The 20509-nt window shown below is 41.8% G+C and overlaps 1 protein-coding gene across 1 annotated transcript in view; it reads left to right on the forward strand.

Annotated features, from left to right (window-relative positions):
• The first annotated feature begins 250 nt into the window (after positions 1 to 250).
• LACTB2 (lactamase beta 2) overlaps positions 251 to 20509 on the forward strand; it is a 32495-nt gene continuing 12236 nt past the window's right edge. The window contains exons 1-3 of the mRNA XM_040487625.1: positions 251 to 435; positions 13309 to 13472; positions 19151 to 19277. Coding sequence (XP_040343559.1) covers positions 314 to 435; positions 13309 to 13472; positions 19151 to 19277 — 413 coding nt within the window. The 5' untranslated portion in view covers positions 251 to 313. The remainder of the gene's footprint in view (positions 436 to 13308; positions 13473 to 19150; positions 19278 to 20509) is intronic.

Here is a 20509-nt window from a genome sequence, read left to right on the forward strand (position 1 = left end):
TGAGATGAACTCGCCTGTCTGGACACAAATCCCTGTGAAGGCACCAGGCTCTGTGACAGGCGACAGCGCCCGACGAGCCGGAACCCAACCCGGCCTCAAGAGGCCTCGAGCCACGCGCCTTCGCTCGCCCGCCCTCCCGCCAGTGCCGGCGCAGCCCGGGAGGCGTCCTTTGACCTCTGGCCCCGCCCCCAGCACAGCTGAGTTCTCCTCCCGTCGGGCGAGCGCGGCGTCAGCTGACTGCCGGCCCCGCCCCGAGCCTAGTCACCAGTTCCGCGCTCAGGTCTCCGCGCGTCGGCGGGTGGCGGAAACCGAGATGTCGACTATCCTGCAGCGCATCGAGCGGCTGTCCAGCAGGGTGGTGCGCGTTCTGGGCTGTAACCCGGGACCCATGACCCTGCAGGGCACCAACACCTACTTGGTAGGGACCGGCAGCAGGTAAACGTCCCTCTTCCTCTCCGACAAGCACCCGGGCCTGCGGGACACACGGAACTGGGGTTGCGACGACTGCTCGCCGGAGACGGAGAGGCTGTGAGCCGGCACCCTGGAGCTCGGTGACCTGCCCGGGCCAGGCTGCCCCACTCAGGACCACCGTCAGATGCCCCGATTCCAGCCATCCCCTAAATCACTGTAGTACCGGGTGATAGCCCCTCTAACTGACAAATAGCCGATGGGGGAGAAATAATGGAGGAGGGGGAACCTTCCTGTTTTTGAAACCCCACTTACTTTGCTTGATGTTGAATGTCAGAGTGAGTGTATTTAAGATATTGAGAAATTAGGATCGCCTAGAGTTAGTAATCCAGAAAAGCGTTTACTTTGCTCACCTTCTGCCTTTGACCTAGTGTTTTGCTCAGAGTATAACTTGCCCTTCACGAAAGTAGATTTCCTGTGCTGAGACCTTTTTCTTAATTCAGCAGCAGAGGGCAGGATTTTCTTGCTTGCAAATTGCTCAAGTCTAGAGCCCCCCCCCCCCCCCCCAGCTCTTGGGAAAGAGGAGCCCACTAACAGATTTTGGGTTTTGTTACTATTGTGTGGCCTCATTTAAGTTATTTTGTTGGTGGAATAACCTATCTGTATTTCTAAGATTTTTCTCTTATTCAGCTGCATTGTTTTAGTGTAATTCTGCAGAAGTGGGGAGGTGTTGTACTGCACAAATGTGCATTGAACAGTTTTTGTAGGCTTCGTCTTTAGTATATATCCTATGTAATACAAAATAAAAATAAGATAATAGTTTTCCTTGAACCTAGAATTTAATCGTATATTGCAAGATGTGATTTCTAAAAACAGTTTAGTAAGAATAATTGGAGTTTTCATTTGAAGTGTCTGCTGTATTTGCTGAATGTTAGATGGAGCAGGATGAAAGGAAGTGGAAGTATTAAAGTCAGGAAAACAAAACTTAAGGAATCGGAAATGCTAAAGTCAGGAAAACAAAACTTAAGTTCAGAGTAACAAGGTAGGATCAAGTAGGTACAAAAGCTTTGCTTTGGGCTGCCTCCAGAACTAGAAGGATAGAAAATTCAGCAGAAAACATACCTCAGACCTAGGATAGACTCTGTCTTGGCTAGGACTCCCTCACCCCAGGAAGTCCCTAGGCATTTCTTCTCTCTTCAGCGTGTCATCTTAAACTAGTTCCCACGTCAGTACCATGATAAAATGGAATATAGTCAGAATTACCCTGAGAAGTCTCTTAGGAGGCACTAAGTTGGAGGTCGTGTACTATCTAACAATGAGTTCAGTGCAGCCTGCTTTTCTTCCAGCAATGAAGCAGATGGCTGGTTCTGTTTGAAAACCAGATGACGAAGTTGGCTTGCATTTAGGGGCCATGTTGTATGAAAAATACATACTGTATCTTTAAACACTGGAATCACTTTCACTGTAGCAGAGTGCTTATGGTAAAAGGGACATAGAGAACCTGGAAGTGACTAAGGGAAACCTTCATAGTCTCCCACTTTATACTGCTTATGTTACCACTCACGTCAACTCATGGGGTGAAATAGCCAGTGGAATCGCTCATATATGACATATATATGACGAATTCCTACAGTGGAGCTAGAATAACGTGCAGATGATGTTACTCTACTGTATAAAGTAGAAGTCAGGTGGCAAGAGATGAATATTAATTTGGTACAAGTAAGAGATCAGATATTGGTATCCACTTGTTCTGCACAAAACAGTTCTAAGATCACAGGTGGTGCTTATATCACCAAACCTAATGATATTTCTCCATTCGTATCTTACTTGGACTTCAGTACCTTTTGACACTATTGACCATTCCCTCGATTTACTAACACCACAGTCTCCTGGTTTCCTCTTACCTCTCTAGCTATTATTTCTCAATCTTCTTTATAGAATCAGCCTCTTTACCAGATCTTTAAGTGTGTGAGTTCCTCAGGATATAATCGTAGTTTCTCTTCTATTCTCATGCTATATTCTCTATCTAGGGGACCTTGTCTACTTCCTTGGCTTCACGTATTATCTATCCATTAATAGCTCCCAACGTTATAGCTCCAGTTTAGGTGAAATACAAACTTGATCTTCAGACTAGGATATCCAGCTCCTTTTCTTAAATCTCTACTTGGATGACACAGCCACTTGAAACTCAGTGTTTCACAAGCTGAACTCCTGTGCTTTCCACCAAACCTGGTCCTCTTCCAGTCATCCATATCTCGGTAAACAGAACCATCCCCACATTTGATCGGTGCAAATGCTTAGCACCCTCCCTGCCACTTCTCAGCTTCCTGCACACACTTCCATGCCATTTGGAGGATCTCTCCATGTCCACTTCTGTCACCCAGACTGCGCCAGTATGACTGTTGCTTACGCTACTAGAAAGCCTAACTGGCTTCTCTGGAACTGTTTTTGTCCTTCTTTAATCCATTCTCCCCCATGTGGCAGGAATAGTATTTTCAAAATTAAAATTAGAAGGTCTTGCATTTGTGGCTTCCACTTATCTCATCAACCTCATCTACAACCCTTCTCCATCCCAGCCAGATGGGTTGTATTCATTCTGCCCCCTGGCTTTCATGCAGGTTTTCCCCTAAGTCTCCCACTTATCCCTCTCCTCTTTACCAGGCTATCTTCACTCATCCTGTAGAGTTCAGGATGAACTCTTCCAAAATGTTTCTTCAAGGAAGCTGTCCCTGGCCCCTTAGACTATGTTAGGTTGACATAATGCACTGTGTTAGCACTCTATGCTTTTCATGGTCCTTGTCTTAGTGGGGAAAAAAATGATTTTTTTTCTTTTTTTTTTTTTTTTTGTTTTTTGTTTTGAAACTGATTGTCAAATTAGTTTCCATACAACACCCAGTGCTCATCCCAAAAGGTGCCCTCCTCAATACCCATCACCTACCCTCCTCTCCCTCCCACCCCCCATCAGCCCTCAGTTTGTTCTCAGTTTTTAAGAGTCTCTTATGCTTTGGCTCTCTCCCACTCTAACCTATGTTTATTTGTTTGTTTGTTTGTTTGTTTGTTTTTTCCCCTCCCCCATGGGTTTCTGTTAAGTTTCTCAGGATCCACATAAGAGTGAAAACATGGTATTTGTCTTTCTCTGTATGGCTTATTTCACTTAGCATCACACTCTCCAGTTCCATCCATGTTGCTACAAAGGGCCATATTTCGTTCTTTCTCATTGCCAAGTAGTACTCCATTGTGTATTTAAACCACAATTTCTTTATCCATTCATCAGTTGATGGACATTTAGGCTCTTTCCATAATTTGGCTATTGTTGAGAGTGCTACTATAAACATTGGGGTACAAGTGCCCCTATGCATCAGCACTCCTGTATCCCTTGGGTAAATTCCTAGCAGTGCTACTGCTGGGTCATAGGGTAGGTCTATTTTTAATTTTGTGAGGAACCTCCCACTGTTTTCCAGAGGGGCTGCACCAATTTGCATTTCCACCAACAGTGCAAGAGGGTTCCCGTTTCTCCGCGTCCTCGCCAGCATCCATAGTCTCCTGATTTGTTCATTTTGGCCACCCTGACTGGCGTGAGGTGATATCTGAGTGTGGTTTTGATTTGTATTTCCCTGATGAGGAGCGACGTTGAGCATCTTTTCATGTGCCTGTTGGTCATCTGGATGTCTTCTTTAGACTTTAGAGAAGTGTCTGTTCGTGTTTTCTGCCCATTTCTTCATGGATTATTTGTTTTTTGGGTGTGGAGTTTGGTGAGCTCTTTATAGATTTTGGATACTAGCCCTTTGTCTGATATGTCATTTACAAATATCTTTTCCCATTCCGTTGGTTGCCTTTTAGTTTTGTTGGTTGTTTCCTTTGCTGTGCAGAAGCTTTTTATCTTCATGAGGTCCCAGTAGTTCATTTTTGCTTTTAATTCCCTTGCCTTTGGGGATGTGTCGAGTAAGAAATTGCTGTGGCTGAGGTCAGAGAGGTCTTTTCCTGCTTTCTCCTCTAGGGTTTTGATGGTTTCCTGTCTCACATTCAGGTCCTTTATCCATTTTGAGTTTATTTTTGTGAATGGTGTGAGAAAGTGGTCTAGTTTCAACCTTCTGCATGTTGCTGTCCAGTTCTCCCAGCACCATTTGTTAAAGAGACTGTCTTTTTTCCATTGGATGTCCTTTCCTGCTTTGTCAAGATTAGTTGACCATACATTTGTGGGTCTAGTTCTGGGGTTTCTATTCTATTCCATTGGTCTAGGTGTCTCTTTTTGTGCCAATACCATGCTGTCTTGATGGTTACAGCCTTGTAGTAGAGGCTGAAGTCTGAGATTGTGATGCCTCCTGCTTTGGTCTTCTTCAAAATTACTTTGGCTATTCGGGGCCTTTTGTGGTTCCATATGAATTTTAGGATTGCTTGTTCTAGCTTCGAGAAGAATGCTGGTGCAATTTGGATTGGGATTGCATTGAATGTGTAGATAGCTTTGGGTAGAATTGACATTTTGACAATATTTATTCTTCCAATCCATGAGCACGGAATGTTTTTCCATTTCTTTATATCTTCTTCAATTTCCTTCATAAGCTTTCTATAGTTTTCAGCATACAGATCCTTTACATCTTTGGTTAGATTTATTCCTAGGTATTTTATGCTTCTTGGTGCAATTGTGAATGGGATCAGTTTCTTTCTTTGTCTTTCCGTTGCTTCATTATTAGTGTATAAGAATGCAACTGACTTCTGTACATTGATTCTGTATCCTGCGACTTTGCTGAATTCATGTATCAGTTCTAGCAGACTTTTGGTGGAGTCTATCGGATTTTCCATGTATAATATCATGTCATCTGCAAAAAGTGAAAGCTTGACTTCATCTTTGCCAATTTTGATGCCTTTGATTTCCTTTTGTTGTCTGATTGCTGATGCTAGCACTTCCAACACTATGTTAAACAACAGCAGTGTCGTGTTCCTGATCTCAGGGAAAAAGCTCTCAGTTTTTCCCCATTGAGGATGATGTTAGATGTGGGCTTTTCATAATTGGCTTTTATGATGTTTAAGTATGTTCCTTCTATCCCGACTTTCTCGAGGGTTTTTATTAAGAAAGTTTGCTGAATTTTGTCAAAAGCCTTTTCTGCATCGATAGACAGGATCATATGGTTCTTATCTTTTCTTGTATTAATGTGATGTATCACGTTGATTGATTTGCAGATGTTGAACCAGCCCTGCATCCCAGGAATGAATCCCACTTGATCATGGTGAATAATTCTTTTTATAAGCTGTTGAATTTGATTTGCTAGTATCTAATTGAGAATTTTTGCATCCATATTTATCAGGGATATTGGCCTGTAGTTCTCTTTTTGTACTGGGTCTCTGTCTGGTTTAGGAATCAAAGTAATACTGGCTTCATAGAATGAGTCTGGAAGTTTTCCTTCCCTTTCTATTTCTTGGAATAGCTTGAGAAGGATAGGTATTATCTCTGCTTTAAACGTCTGGTAGAACTCCCCTGGGAAGCCATCTGGTCCTGGACTCTTATTTGTTGCGAGATTTTTGATAACCGATTCAATTTCTTGCTGGTTATGGGTCTGTTCAGGCTTTCTATTTCCTCCTGATTGAGTTTTGGAAGAGTGTGGGTGTTCAGGAATTTGTCCATTTCTTCCAGGTTGTCCAGTTTGTTGGCATATAATTTTTCATAGTATTCCCTGATAATTCCTTGTATCTCTGAGGGATTGGTTGTAATAATTCCACTTTCATTCATGATTTTATCTATTTGGGTCATCTCCCTTTTCTTTTTGAGAAGCCTGGCCAGAGGTTTATCAATTTTGTTTATTTTTTCAAAAAACCAACTCTTGGTTTCATTGATCGGCTCTACAGTTTTTTCAGAATCTATATTGTTTATTTCTGCTCTGATCTTTATTATTTCTCTTCTTCTGCTGGGTTTAGGCTGCCTTTGCTGTTCTGCTTCTAGTTCCTTTAGGTGTGCTGTTAGATTTTGTATTTGGGATTTTTCTTGTTTTGAGATAGGCCTGGATTGCAATGTATTTTCCTCTCAGGACTGCCTTCGCTGCATCCCAAAGCGTTTGGATTGTTGTCTTTTCATTTTTGTTTGTTTCTATATATTTTTTAATTTCTTCTCTAATTGCCTGGTTGACCCATTCATTCTTTAGTAGGGTGTTCTTTAACCTCCATGCTTTTGGAGGTTTTCCAGACTTTTTCCTGTGGTTGATTTCAAGCTTCATTGCATTGTGGTCTGAAAGTATGCATGGTATGATTTCAATTCTTGTATACTTATGAAGGGCTGTTTTGTGACCCAGTATGTGATCTATCTTGGAGAATGTTCCATGTGCACTCGAGAAGAAAGTATATTCTGTTGCTTTGGGATGCAGAGTTCTAAATATATGTCAAGTCCATCTGATCCAATGTATCATGCAGGGCCCTTGTTTCTTTATTGACTGTGTGTCTAGATGATCTGTCCATTTCTGTAAGTGGAGTGTTAAAGTCCCCTGCAATTACCACATTCTTATCAATAAGGTTGCTTATGTTTATGAGAATTGTTTTATATATTTGGGGGCTCCCGTATTCGGGCATAGACATTTATAATTGTTAGCTCTTCCTGATGGATAGACCCTGTAATTATTATATAATTCCCTTCTTCATCTCTTGTTACAGCCTTTAAAGTCTAGTTTGTCTGATATAAGTATGGCTACTCCAGCTTTCTTTTGACTTCCAGTAGCATGATAAATAGTTCTCCATCCCCTCACTTTCAATCTGAAGGTGTCCTCAGGTCTACAATGAGTCTCTTGTAGACAGCAAATAGATGAGTCTTGTTTTTTTATCCATTCTGATACCCTATGTCTTTTGGTGGGCGCATTTAGTCCATTTACGTTCAGTGTTATTATAGAAAGATACAGGTTTAGAGTCATTGTGATGTCTGTAGGTTTGATGCTTGTAGCGATGTCTCTGGTACTTTGTCTCACAGGATCCCCCTTAGGATCTCTTGTAGGGCTGGTTTAGTGGTGACGAATTCCTTCAGTTTTTGTTTGTTTGGGAAGACCTTTATCTCTCCTTCTATTCTAAATGACAGACTTGCTGGATAACAGATTCTCGGCTGCATATTTTTTTCTGTTCATCACATTGAAGATTTTCTGCCATGCCTTTCTGGCCTGCCAAGTTTCAGTAGAGAGATCGGTCACGAGTCTTACAGGTCTCCCTTTATATGTTAGAGCATGTTTATCCCTAGCTGCTTTCAGAATTTTCTCTTTATCCTTGTATTTTGCCAGTTTCACTATGATATGTCGTGCAGAAGATCAATTCAAGTTATGTCTGAAGGGAGTTCTCTGTGCCTCTTGGATTTCAGTGTCTTTTTCCTTCCCCAGTTCAGGGAAGTTCTCAGCTATTATTTCTTCAAGTACACCTTCAGCACCTTTCCCTCTCTCTTCCTCCTCTGGAATACCAATTATACGTAGATTATTTCTCTTTAGTGCATCACTTTGTTCTCTAATTTTCCCCTCATACTCCTGGATTTTCTTATCTCTCTTTTTCTCAGCTTCCTGTTTTTCCATAATTTTATCTTCTAGTTCACCTATTCTCTCCTCTGCCTCTTCAATCTGAGCCATGGTCATCCGCATTTTATTCTGCAGTTCATTTATAGCATTTTTTAGCTCCTCCTGACTGTTCCTTAGTCCCCTGATCTCTGTAGCAATAGATTCTCTGCTGTCCTTTATACTGTTTTCAAGCCCAGTGATTAATTTTGTGACTATTATTCTAAATTCACTTTCTGTTATATTGTTTAAATCGTTTTTGATCAGTTTGTTAGCTGTCGTTCTTTCCTGGAGGTTTTTTTTTGAGGGGAATTCTTCTGTTTTGTCATTTGGATAGTCCCTGGAGTGGTGTGGGACTGCGGGGCACTTCCCCTGTGCTGTCTTGAATAACTTGCGTTGGTGGGCGGGGCCGCAGTCCGACCTGATGTCTGCCCCTGGCCCACCACTGGGGCTGCAGTCAGACTGGTGTGTGCCTTCTCTTCCCCTCTCCTAGGGGCGGGATTCACTGTGGGGTGGTGTGGCCTGTCTGGGCTACTTGCACACTGCCAGGCTTGTGGTGCTGGGGATCTGGCATATTAACTGGGGTGGGTAGGCAAGGTGCACGGGGGGCAGGAGGGACAGGCTCAGCTCGCTTTTCCTTCGGAGATCTGCTTCGGGAGGGGCCCTGCAGCACCGGGAGGGAGTCAGACCCGCCGGAGGGATGGATCCGCAGAAGCACAGCGTTGGGTGTTTGCAGTGCAGGCAAGTTCCCTGGCAGGAATCGGTTCCCTTTGGGATTTTGGCTGGGGGATGGGCGAGGGAGATGGCGCTGGCGAGGGAGATGGGGCTGGCGAGCGCCTTTGTTCCCCACCAAGCTGCGCTCTGTCTGTCGTCCGGGGCTCAACAACTCTCCCTCCCGTTGTCCTCCAGCCCTCCCATTCTCTGAGCAGAGCTGTTAACTTATAACCTTCCAGGTGTTAAGTCCCACTTGCTGTCCGAACACACTCCGTCTGGCCCCTCCGCTTTTGCCAGCCAGACTCGGGGGCTCTGCTTTGCCGGCGGGCCGCCCCTCCGTCCTGGCTCCCTCCCGCCAGTCCGTGTAGCACGCACCGCCTCACCACCCTTCCTACCCTCGTCCATGGACCTCTCATCTACGCTTGGCTCTGGAGAATCCGTTCTGCTAGTCTTCTGGTGGTTTTCTGGGTTATTTAGGCAGGTGTAGGTGGAATCTAAGTGATCAGCAGGACGCCATGAGCCCAGCGTCCTCCTACGCCGCCATCTTTCCTCCAAAAAATGAATTTTTGTGTAAGAAGAAACTTCATGTCTTTCCTCACTTCCACTCCCCACCAAACTAAGTGCAATGAAGGCTTACTCATCACTGTATCCCCAGCACCTCACACAGAGCTTTGTACATGGTGCAGTAGTACAGTAAATATTTGCTGAATGAATGAATGAGGGTTCTCTAGGTTTTCTTTTCATTTTCAGTACTATGATTCAAAGATTTCTGAATAACTGCAGTTGTAGCTGGTATTCTTCATTCTCATTAGCCTGTGTATGCCAAATAAATTTCCCTAAAGCATTACTAACCATCCTGTGATGCCCAGTACACAGGTATTCGGTAAACATTTGAGTGGACAAATAATAGCCAGATCTTCTGACAAGTGTTTCCATGTTCCTCCTCTGCTCAAGAATCTCCAAAAGCTGGGGCACCTGGGTGGCTCAGTCAGTTGAGCGTCCGACTTCGGCTCAGGTCATGATCTCACAGTTCATGGGGTTCGAGCCCCGCGTCAGGCTCTATGCTGACAGCTCGGGTCCTGGAGCCTACTTTGGATTCTGTGTCTCCCTCTCTCTCCCTGCCCCTCTCCCACTCATGCTCTGCCTTTCTCTCTCTCTCAAAAATAAAAAAAACATAAAAAAAAAAAACTCCAAAAGCTGCAAGTTTAACCTTTACTATCAAAATTGTAACTCCCTTGATGGCAAATAGTATATCTTTTAATAGGAAAAGGCAGTCTAATGTAGCAACTAGAGTTAAGACTCTGTACCTAAATCTGGATCCTAGCTTATGACTTCGGACAAGACAGTTGACTCGCTTAAGCTTCAGATTTCTTATTTGTGCAATGAGAGTTGAATAGTATCCACCTCACAGGGTATTCCTCATATCCAAAGAAAATGTGCATTGCAGTTAGAAAGGTATGGATGCAATTGTATTCTCTGCTAGAGTTTGTGACTCTGAGCAAATTACTATATTACTTATATGTCTAACTTGTCAAGGCCTCAGTTTCTTCATCTATATAATGAGAGAAGAATCTCAGGATTGTTTTGATAATTAAATAAGATAAAAATAGGGGCGCCTGGGTGGCGCAGTCGGTTAAGTGTCCGACTTCAGCCAGGTCACGATCTCGCGCTCCGTGAGTTCGAGCCCCGCGTCGGGCTCTGGGCTGATGGCTCGGAGCCTGGAGCCTGTTTCCGATTCTGTGTCTCCCTCTCTCTCTGACCCTCCCCCGTTCATGCTCTGTCTCTCTCTGTCCCAAAAATAAATAAACGTTGAAAAAAAAAATTAAAAAAAAAAAATAAAAATAAAGCCACTGCCTCCAACAAACATTTATTCCCTAGTACATGCCACTATCTAGGTTCCAGCAAAGCCAGACAAGGTTTCTGTCCTCAGAGAGCTTAAATTTGTAGGTTGTGGGAGGGTATGGAGATAGGCAATAAATAAATAAACATGTAAGTATATAATGTGTCACATGGTAATAGGTGCTACGGAGAAACAGCAAGGGAAGATGGCTGGAATGTCATCAAAATTCACCCTGGCCCAAACCAGATGTATCTCACATTTGTTCCCTCCAGTGTTTACAGTCCTGGTTAATGACATACCAGTCATCTCACCTAGAAACCACAGAATCGTCAACTCTTTCCTTTCCCTTCCAACTCCAGTTGTTTAAAAAACAAATCCTGTTGAGGTGCCCAGGTGGCTCAGCTGGTTAAGTGTCCAACTGTGGATTTCAGCTCAGGCCACAATCTCATTGTCGTAAGAGCAAGCACAAGTTGGGCTCTGCACTGAACATGAAGCCTGCTTAAGATTCTCTGCCTCTCTCTTTGCCCCTCCCCACCACATGCATGCACATCTGTCTCCCTCAAAAAAAAAAAAAAAATCCTGCTGATTGTGTCAATGTTTTTTAACCATCTCCTCCTTACATTTCCACTGCCTACAGGACCTCGTAATGCATTCTTGGGCCAATATAACCATCTAGTTTCCCTGTCTCCAGAAGGGACAGTTAGAATACTATGTACTTGTGAAGTATGGCCACTGCTCCATGGAACTGAAGGTGTAGATAAAAGGCTGTGGACCACAAGGCCATTCATGCCCCCCCACACACACACACAGAAACACCCCAATCCTGCAAGCAGACAGTTTGTTTTTATTGGGTCTCTGGGAATAGGGTTAGGGAAACAAGCCATCCAATATAAAAGAGCCATACGGTTTCTTCCTGTCATTTACCCCATATTAATGTTCTGCAGAATGCTGAACTGTTTATCTGTCAACTGTTACTGTTTGTTTTCATAGCTCTTCCCACCCTCCACTAGTATAAACAGGATTTTTTTGTCTTGTAAGAAAGGCATGGCATATAGTAGATAATTCATACAGTTATTATATTAATGAATGACTCAGACTTTTCATTAAGACTAATCTTCTCTCCCCCAATATAAATTAGGGAGGGGTTACTGTGAAGCAGCATGAATTAAGAAGTTTGTGAGCTGGTTCTTTAGTTCACGAAAACCTCACAGAGAAAGAACATCATCCCGTAAAATAGTGAGGAAGGACAAACAAAGTATAAGGAAGGTTCAGAACCACAAAGCTGAAAAATATAACAGGGTTGTCTAAGTCAAGAAATAAAGCAACTCAGGCATTTCCCCATGCTTCCCTCCTACCTTCATTTTTATGTGGAAGGGAACCAATGTAAAACTTGAGTGTAAGTTTTTATGTAGTGCAGAAGACGAGGTTGCTTTAGGAATACCATGGAATCTAATACTTCCATATCTATGAGACATTTGAGGATGTCATAAAAGATCTCAAAGGGTGGATAGGAGCACCTGGATGGATCAGTCAGTTAAGCCTCCAACTTCGGCTCAGGTCATGATCTCATAGTTCATGAGTTCCAGCCCCCCATCGGGCTCTCTGCTGTCAGCGCGAAGCTGTTTTGGATCCTCTGTCCCCCTCTCTCTGCCCCTCCCCTGCTCATGCTGTCTCCCTCTCTCAAAAATAAACATTAAAGAGAGAGTGCATAAAAGCACATCCTGGAGCCAGAATATCTGGGTTTGAATGCTGGTTTGGCCATTTATTTGCAGAGTAACCTTGGGCAAGTTACTTAATTTCTGGATATAATAATGAAATACCTATTTTTAAAACATTTTCTTAATGTTTATTTTTGAGAGAGAGACAGACAGACAGTGTGAACAGGAGAGGGGCAGAGAGAGGGAGAGACGTAGAAATGGAAGTGGGCTCCAGGCTCCATGCTGTCAGCACAGAGCCCCATGCAAGGCTGAAACTCACAAACTGTGAGATCATCAGCTGCTGAAGTCAGAGGCTTAACTTACTGAGCCACCCAGGCACCCCATGAAATACCTATTTTAAATAGTTTTATGGGACTGAGGCGGCCTGGGTGGCTTAGTCGGGTAAGCATCCCGTTTCGCCTCAGGTCATGATCTCGTGGTTTGTGGGTTCAAGCCCCACATTGGGCCCTGTGCCGACAGCTCAAAGCCTGGAGCCTTCTTCAGATACTGTGTCTCCCTTTTCCCTTTGCCTTTCCCCCCGCTTGTTCATGCGCTCTCTCTCTCTCTCTCTCTCTCTCTGTCTCTCTCAAAAATAAACATTAAAAAAAATAGTTTCATAAGGAACATAATTGTTAAAATATGTAAAGTCCTTAGAACAATGCCATATTTAAGTGCTATGTAAGTATTCAATATTATTGTGCCTTGAACTTGCCAAGTTCAGACTCACATTTAACTATAGGTTTTGTTTTGTTTTTTGTTTCTTCTTGAAAGAGAGAGCATGCACACACAGGCTCTGGAGAGAGGCAGAGGGAGAGAGAGAATCCCAAGCAGGCTCCACAGGCAGCACAGAGCCCGACATAGGGCTTGATCCCACAACCCTGAGATCATGACCTGAGGGGGAATCAAGAGTCAGACGCTCAACCGACTGAGCCACCCAGGCGCCCCTATAAGTTTTTTTCAAAGAACTTTTCTTACAGTGAGATTACTGTGGTTAAGGCAAAGTATCCTTTAGTTGGTTTTTGAGGAGGTTGAAAGCCAAGCAATTTATGTAGTTTCTTAAATGTAATATGAATTATCTATGTGAGACATATGCTGATACTCTCTGTTCCAATTGTGTGATTATCTTCCATTTAATTTTCAGGAGAATCCTCATTGACACTGGAGAACCAGCAATTCCAGACTATATCAACTGTTTAAAGCAGGCTCTGACTGAATTTAATACAACAATCCAGGAAATCGTAGTGACTCACTGGCACCGTGATCATACTGGGGGCATAGGAGATATTTGTAAAAGCATCAGTAATGGTAAACAGAAAGCATTAATTGAGCTCATTGAGGAAAAGTACGTTTTCAGAATAATTTATTTCAGTTACATAACTATGTAAGCTAGTTGGTCATTTACTGAGTACCTTATATATTTATGTCCTACTTTTAGAAGTTAATATACTTTAATACTGCCCCAATGTTAACAAAAGAGGAGAGGGAAAGTCCTGTTTTCTACTTCAGATCTCTTATCCTACTTATTTTTCCCCTTTGCCCAGTGATGAAGGTCGGTTTTAATTTTGTCTGTGTGACAGTTACTACTTCAGATCCAATAACTAACCAGTATTGAGCATTTACTGTGTGCCAGGCACTGTGCTAAACGCGTTACAGGGAGCAGCTGTTTTTGTCCACGTTCTAAACCTGGTCTCAGGTCCTCTGTAACTTTAAGGCACTTACTGCAATACACTGAAATGCTGGTAAATTGCACTGATAATTCTCTGTACCTGAAACCCATTCAGAACTGACACTTTACTGTTTCTCTCTTTATTCCCCCATCTCGCCATCACACACAGATTCATTCATTCCTTCCTTTAACAAATACCCAAGTGACCACTATATCCAGACACTGTTCTTGGCACAAGGGATATAGCAGCGAACACCACAAAGGCTCTGCTGTCCTGAAGCCTGCATTCTAGTAGGGAAGGTAAATGGTAAATACATAATAGGTCAGATGGCGATAGGTGCCATGAAGAAAAAAATAAAGCTAAGTAAAGTAAAAGGGGAGAGAAGCCAAAGTGGCGGAAGGGCAGTGGTTTGTATCAAGAGTGGACGGGGAGGGGGAGTAAGCCATACAGTATGGCTGGCTGGCTGGCGTGTCTGAACAGACAGAAGGCATTGCAAGAGCAGAGATACTGGAATTGGGGTGTGCTTGGCAAGTTCAAGACACATGAAGGACAGAAGGTCAGGAGCATTCATTCACAAAAGGAATGCACATCTGCATTCAACTCATGTTTTAAATATTTTTAAGTGTCGTCTTTTTTGGGCTTGAGATTACATTTGGGACACCAAGATATTTTCAGCCAGGGCACCCAATATCACCAGGCCCATTATTTAAAAACGCTCCAACATTTGTTACCTTCTTAGCTCCTTTTTTTTTTTTCTGATGTTTTATTATTTATTTTTGAGAGAGAGAGACAGAGTGTGAGTGGGGGAGGAGCAGAGAGAGAAGGAGACACAGAATCCAAAGCAGGTTCCAGGCTCTGAGCTGTCAGCACAGAGCCCCATGAGGGGCTCGAACTTACAGTGAGATCATGACCTGAGCCAAAGTCGGACACTTAACTGACTGAGCCACCCAGTCTCCCCCTCTTACCTCCTTTCTTACAATCCTAGGGGACCGTATGCCATAGGAAATCATTATCTCTCAGTGTCACTTTTCCTCACCCTTCTCTTATCTGTCTACCCATTAAATTTTGTGAATTAAAAATCAATGCTGAAGGTTCTTGACTAGCTTTGGCCAACTCTTTTAGCATGAGGGTCAGTTTGAAATTTTTTAATGTTTATGGCCTACTGTTTCATAAATCAACTTCATTGAACTTGAATTTATATACATAAAGTGTGCCCATTTTAAAAGTATAGTTTGATAAACACATTTGTGACCAATCCAGTCAAGATAAAGAACACTCTCATGCCCCTAAAAAGAGGTCCCCTGGTGCCTCTCTGCAGTGAGTCTCCCTCCAGCAGCCATTAATCTGCTTTATTTCACTATAGATTAGTTTTGCCTGTTTAAAATGTCACATAATGGGGGGCACCTGAGTGGCTCAGTCTGTTGAGTGTCTGACTTTGGCTCAGGTCATGATCTCGTAGTTCGCAAGTTCAAGACCCACATCGGGCTTGCTACTGTCAGCGTAGACCCGCTTTGGATCCTCTGTCCTCCTCTCTCTGCCCCTCCCCTGCTTTTGCTCTCTCGCTCTCTCTCTCTCTCTCAAAAATAAATAAGCATTAAAAAAATGTTTTTAATAAATAAAATGTCACATAATAGAAGCATACAGAATCACTCTCTGGCTTCTTTCACACAGCGTCTTGTTTTTGAGATTCACCTAGGTTTCATATATCAGTAGTTTGTTCCTTATTGCTTAGTGGCAATCCATGGTGGGACTATACCATGATTTGTTTATCCATTCACCTGCCAATGGACATTTGACCTATTTCTTTAAATTAACAATTAAAAGTTTTGGGTTCCATATAAAATAATGAATATTTGTATAATAGATTACCTATTAGGTTGATTTAAAGAAAATTGAGAAGGGGCACCTGGGTGGCTCAGGTCATGATGTCAGGGTCGTGAGTTCAAGCCCCGAAATAAAGAAAAAAATTTGACACTGCTCTATAGCCACTAAAATTTTAATATTTTGAGAAGTAACTTGTTGACTTTCATTCTGAATTTATTGAAGCTAGACCAACTGTATACAGACCTTGAGTTGCTTAGCACTGAAATCATACAAAGGTACCTTTCAGAATCTCCCCGCAAGAGTCCCATGTATTTCTTCATTCTCTAAATCCTTAATTACTGGCATTCTTGTTCCATTTTATTTTATTACTTTCTTTGCTCCATATCATTTTACTATTTTTGTTAACTATCAGATGGCAGAAATTTTTCAACTGCTTTATGATGCTAACAACCTGTGGTTTTATAGGCCACACCTAAATTATGAATGCCATTTATAAGACTTCTGTGACCAGGTGCCTGGGTGGCTCAGTTGGTTAAATGTCTTACTTCGGCTTAGGTCATGATCTCATGTGGGTTTGTGGGTTTGAGCCCCACATCAGGCTCTGGGCTGACAGTTTGGAGCCTGGAGCCTGCTTTGGATTCTGTGTCTCTCTTTCTCTCTGCCCCTCCCCTGCTTGCTCTCTCTCTCTCAAAAATAAACATTTAAAAATTTTAAGAAAAAAAAAAGACTTCTGTGAGAAGATACAGTAATTTCGAAGCATCCTGCTTTTTCAAACGTTTAATATAAATCAGTGTATAATTTAGGAACTCCCAGTAGGTGGCAGGAAACCAGAATTTTACTAGACATGAGAACTATATAGCCCCAGCCTTCCCCAATATTTTGGTTTATTTTTAAGTAAATCTTACAAAATATATTTTGTAATCTGATAGCTGTTATTTTGCAGCTAAAGCTGGGTCTTTGCCGTTTATTTCCCATCCCAGTCTTACGAGTCAAATGTTTGCTTCTATGCCATTCAATTAGAATGTATTCTCATTAGAAGGTATTATAAACAATATCACTTGTATCAGCTTCAGTAATTAGCATTAACAATGATGTTATAAACCATTATTCGAACCTTAACAAATGACTGAGGGTTTCCCCCTGTTAAAATAATTATATGATTGAGACAGAAAGTAGGTAAGTGGTTGTCAGGGGCTGGAAGAAGGAGAGAATAGGGAGTGACTACAGTTGGGTAAAGGGTTTCTTTGAGGGATTTTGAAAACGTTATAAAATTAGATAGCGGAGATAGTTATACAGCTCTTTGTTTTTTTAAAAATTTTTTTTTCAACGTTTATTTATTTTTGGGACAGAGAGAGACAGAGCATGAACGGGGGAGGGGCAGAGAGAGAGGGAGACACAGAATCGGAAACAGGCTCCAGGCTCCGAGCCATCAGCCCAGAGCCCGACGCGGGGCTCGAACTCGCGGACCGCGAGATCGTGACCTGTACAGCTCTTTGGATATACTTTCTTGTTTTTTTTTTTTTTGTTTGTTTGTTTGTTTTGTTTATTTATCTTGAGCGAGAGGGAGAGAGAAAGAATTCTAAGCAAGCTCCGCACTATCAGTGCAGAACCAGATGCGGGGCTCAAAGCCACCAACTGTGTGAGATCATGACCTGAATTGAAACCAAGAGTCAGATGCTTAACCAACTTAGCCACCCAGGCACCCCTGGATATACTTTAAGGACACTGAACTGTACACTTTAAAAGGATGAATTTTATACTATTGAATTATCTCTCAATAAGCTTTTATTAAATACAATTATTATTATATGATTGCTTTCAGCATGCCCTTCTCCATCCTGCCTATATAGGTTGTTAATTTGAGGAGGACATGTGTTTTCATATTTGCACGTAACTTTAAAAACTAACACAAAGTTATTGTACGACATTTGTTTTATAATTTTGAGATAACGGTGAGTTTTTTGGAAGGATTGTGTACCAAAGGTCTCATAACCAGAAGAAATGTAATACCTCTACTTCTCTACTGAAAGACAAAATTATACAGATTAAAAATAAACACATACCAAAAAACCTCCCCATCTCACTCCAGAATGAAGACAGCCTTATTATGTAATGCCAGTTCCCAGAATAGCATATTATTTTTTGCTTCAGCCTCCAAGATACAAAATAGTGGAGTTTGGGGCTGGAGAGGGAAGGTCTGGTCCCAGTTGTTTTATTTTTATTACATTTGCAGTATTTCTATCTCTTTTCTCTTCCATTCTAGCCTGATTTCTGTGCCTTGTCAGTGTTTCCCTGAATGTCTTCTTCTCCATGTTGTCCACTGCTGTCACCTTAGTTCTGACACCTAGTCATCCCCTCCTGGTCTTTCTGATCTCTTCCCCTCCATTGCCCCACCTAGAGCTGCCATATTGATCAACGGGTTAACATTATTTCATTTTCTTTCCAAAGAGTGTACAGTGGCCACATACGGTAAAGTTTAATTTTCCTCTATTCTGTGAAAGGCAATATAAGGCCCTCCATGGTCTGAGCGCATCTAATCCCACTTTATCTCCACTTCTCAGCCAGTGTTTTGCATTAGACAGGTTGGTAGACGCACGTGGTCATCTCTGTGCTTTTCCAGATGCTGGTCCCCTTATCTATAAGTCCTTCTCAGTACCTTTTCCCAAATTACTCATCCTTTATACCACACTTCAAGTTATATCAAGTCTATGAATTTTTTTCCTAATTGTTTCTTCTTTCTCTTAACTAGCATTGCATTTATGAGCTGAATTGTCCACGTAGTATTCATTAAATGAGACCAAGGATAGTTCTTTAATTATTTCTGGTTTGTAAATTTTATGTCCCCAACTGTGACAGTTTTTAAGCATCTGGATGTCATGGTGCTTCTATTCACTATGTATAGTATACCAGTTAGATAATTCACACTCAGCTATTGATTGGTTAATTGATTTTCTTAATGTCAGTGAGAGGTCCAGTATGGGTTAAATTTATTTTAACAATTTAATATCTTAGCCCCGGGTTTGAGGCTTCCGTTCAACATTCACAGAAAGAACACTGTGCTCTCATCCTTTTATTATTAAGTACTGCCATGATGCCATGACTACTTCTACTCTATGTTAAGACCTAGATAGAAAGAAAATTCTCAGGTACTGTATTACTGCCTCTTCAACACCCATCTTGATAGCAAAACTAGCTGAGATTATGAAGAACTACTTTCAAACTTTTGTATAAAATAAGGGTGATTAGAAAATCTCAAGGGCGTTTATGTAGACCTAGAAGCACATGAAAGAATAAAAAGCTCTTTTGTTGGGATAGAAAAAATACTATTCCAGAGGTAACGCTGCTATAACCCATCATTTCCTCTTGTCTCTCTCTTAATGTTAGTATTTTTTGCCGTCATGCACAGTGTTAGTTCTATGAAAGCTGATCTCTTAAAAGGCTGAATTGTCATTGAAAGTATGACTTAATCTATTTTACATGTTTTGTTACTAGACACTGCCTATTGCATTAAAAAACTCCCACGGAACCCTCCAAGAGAAGAAATTATAGGAGATGGAAAGCAACAATATGTTTATCTGCAAGATGGAGATATGATTAAAACTGAGGGTGCCACTCTCAGGTCAGTAAACATCCTTTAGCCAGGGAAGGGGGGAGGAGGTTATGTATGTCTTATAAAAAGTAAATAGGGGAAGATTTCTGCATATTTGCTTATAAGAGTGAAGAGTATCTCAAGAAGGATATAAAAGATCTGATAACATTGGTTACTCTGGGAAGAAAAACCAGTTGCTTGAGAAATAGGGGAAGAGACTTTTCACTCTATCTACCCTTTTAAAATTAATTTGTTTGAATTCTAGGATTACCATTTTTAAATAAAATTTAAATTAAAAAAATAGATCAGCATTTCCTGCCAGGGTGGTTTAGAGCTCTCAGTCAAATTAAGGACCTTCTCATGCTGTCAGTTCCAAAAGATGATCCGTACCTAAAGTAAATACATTTTAGGCCAGACCCATAATCTCCCATAACCTAAGTGAGATTGAAGAGTTGTTTCAAACTCAGTAGTTTAAAAACCGAACTACTGATGGTTCTCCTCTGTCCCCCATGATCGACTTGCTTTCCGACTTCAGAACACCTATTGCTCTCAGCACATAAGATTTTAATTTTTCTTCTAAGATGAAAGCTGGCTCTACTTCACCTTTATCGCTCCCCCTTTCCCCACCCACCACATCTAATGAGGTTAGTTTTTACCTTAAAAATATTTGTCTATTCTGTCCCCTTTTCTTCGTGTCCACCACCACTGCTTCTTGCTTAATATTTCTGTCTCCAGGCTCCCCTTTTCAATCTACCCTTCACACCCCATGTCACTTGAAACCTTGAATAACTCTCAACTGCATACAAGATCATGTTTATTCTCCTTACCATGTCACTGTCTGGCCCCAAACCACTTTCCTGGCCTGAATTCTACCACTTCCTTGTAAACACAATTAACCGTATCCAAATATTCCAACTTCAGTTCACATGTTACTTACCCAGGCAGAATTAACTGCTCCTTCCTCTAACTTTCATATAACTTGTATTTTATTATAGTAATTATTGAGTTGTATTGTAATTTTTGTGTGTGTGAGTAGGTATTTCCTTAAACGGTAATAAACCCCTTAGGTTCACAGTGTTAGTTAATGACAGTTGCTGTAATAAACCAATCCCAAAATGTATGATGGTTCATACATGAATTAAGTTTTCTTCCCAGTCACATAAAGTCCAGAAAAGCTTCCTGATTTATCCAGTGCCCCCTGCCCCGGCAAATAATGTTTCGGATACCTTTCATCTTACGACTCCACCATCCTCAATAGTTGG

The sequence above is a fragment of the Herpailurus yagouaroundi genome, unplaced genomic scaffold (assembly GCF_014898765.1).
Source record: "Herpailurus yagouaroundi ecotype Mexico unplaced genomic scaffold, PumYag 165, whole genome shotgun sequence".
Lineage (NCBI taxonomy): Eukaryota > Metazoa > Chordata > Mammalia > Carnivora > Felidae > Herpailurus > Herpailurus yagouaroundi.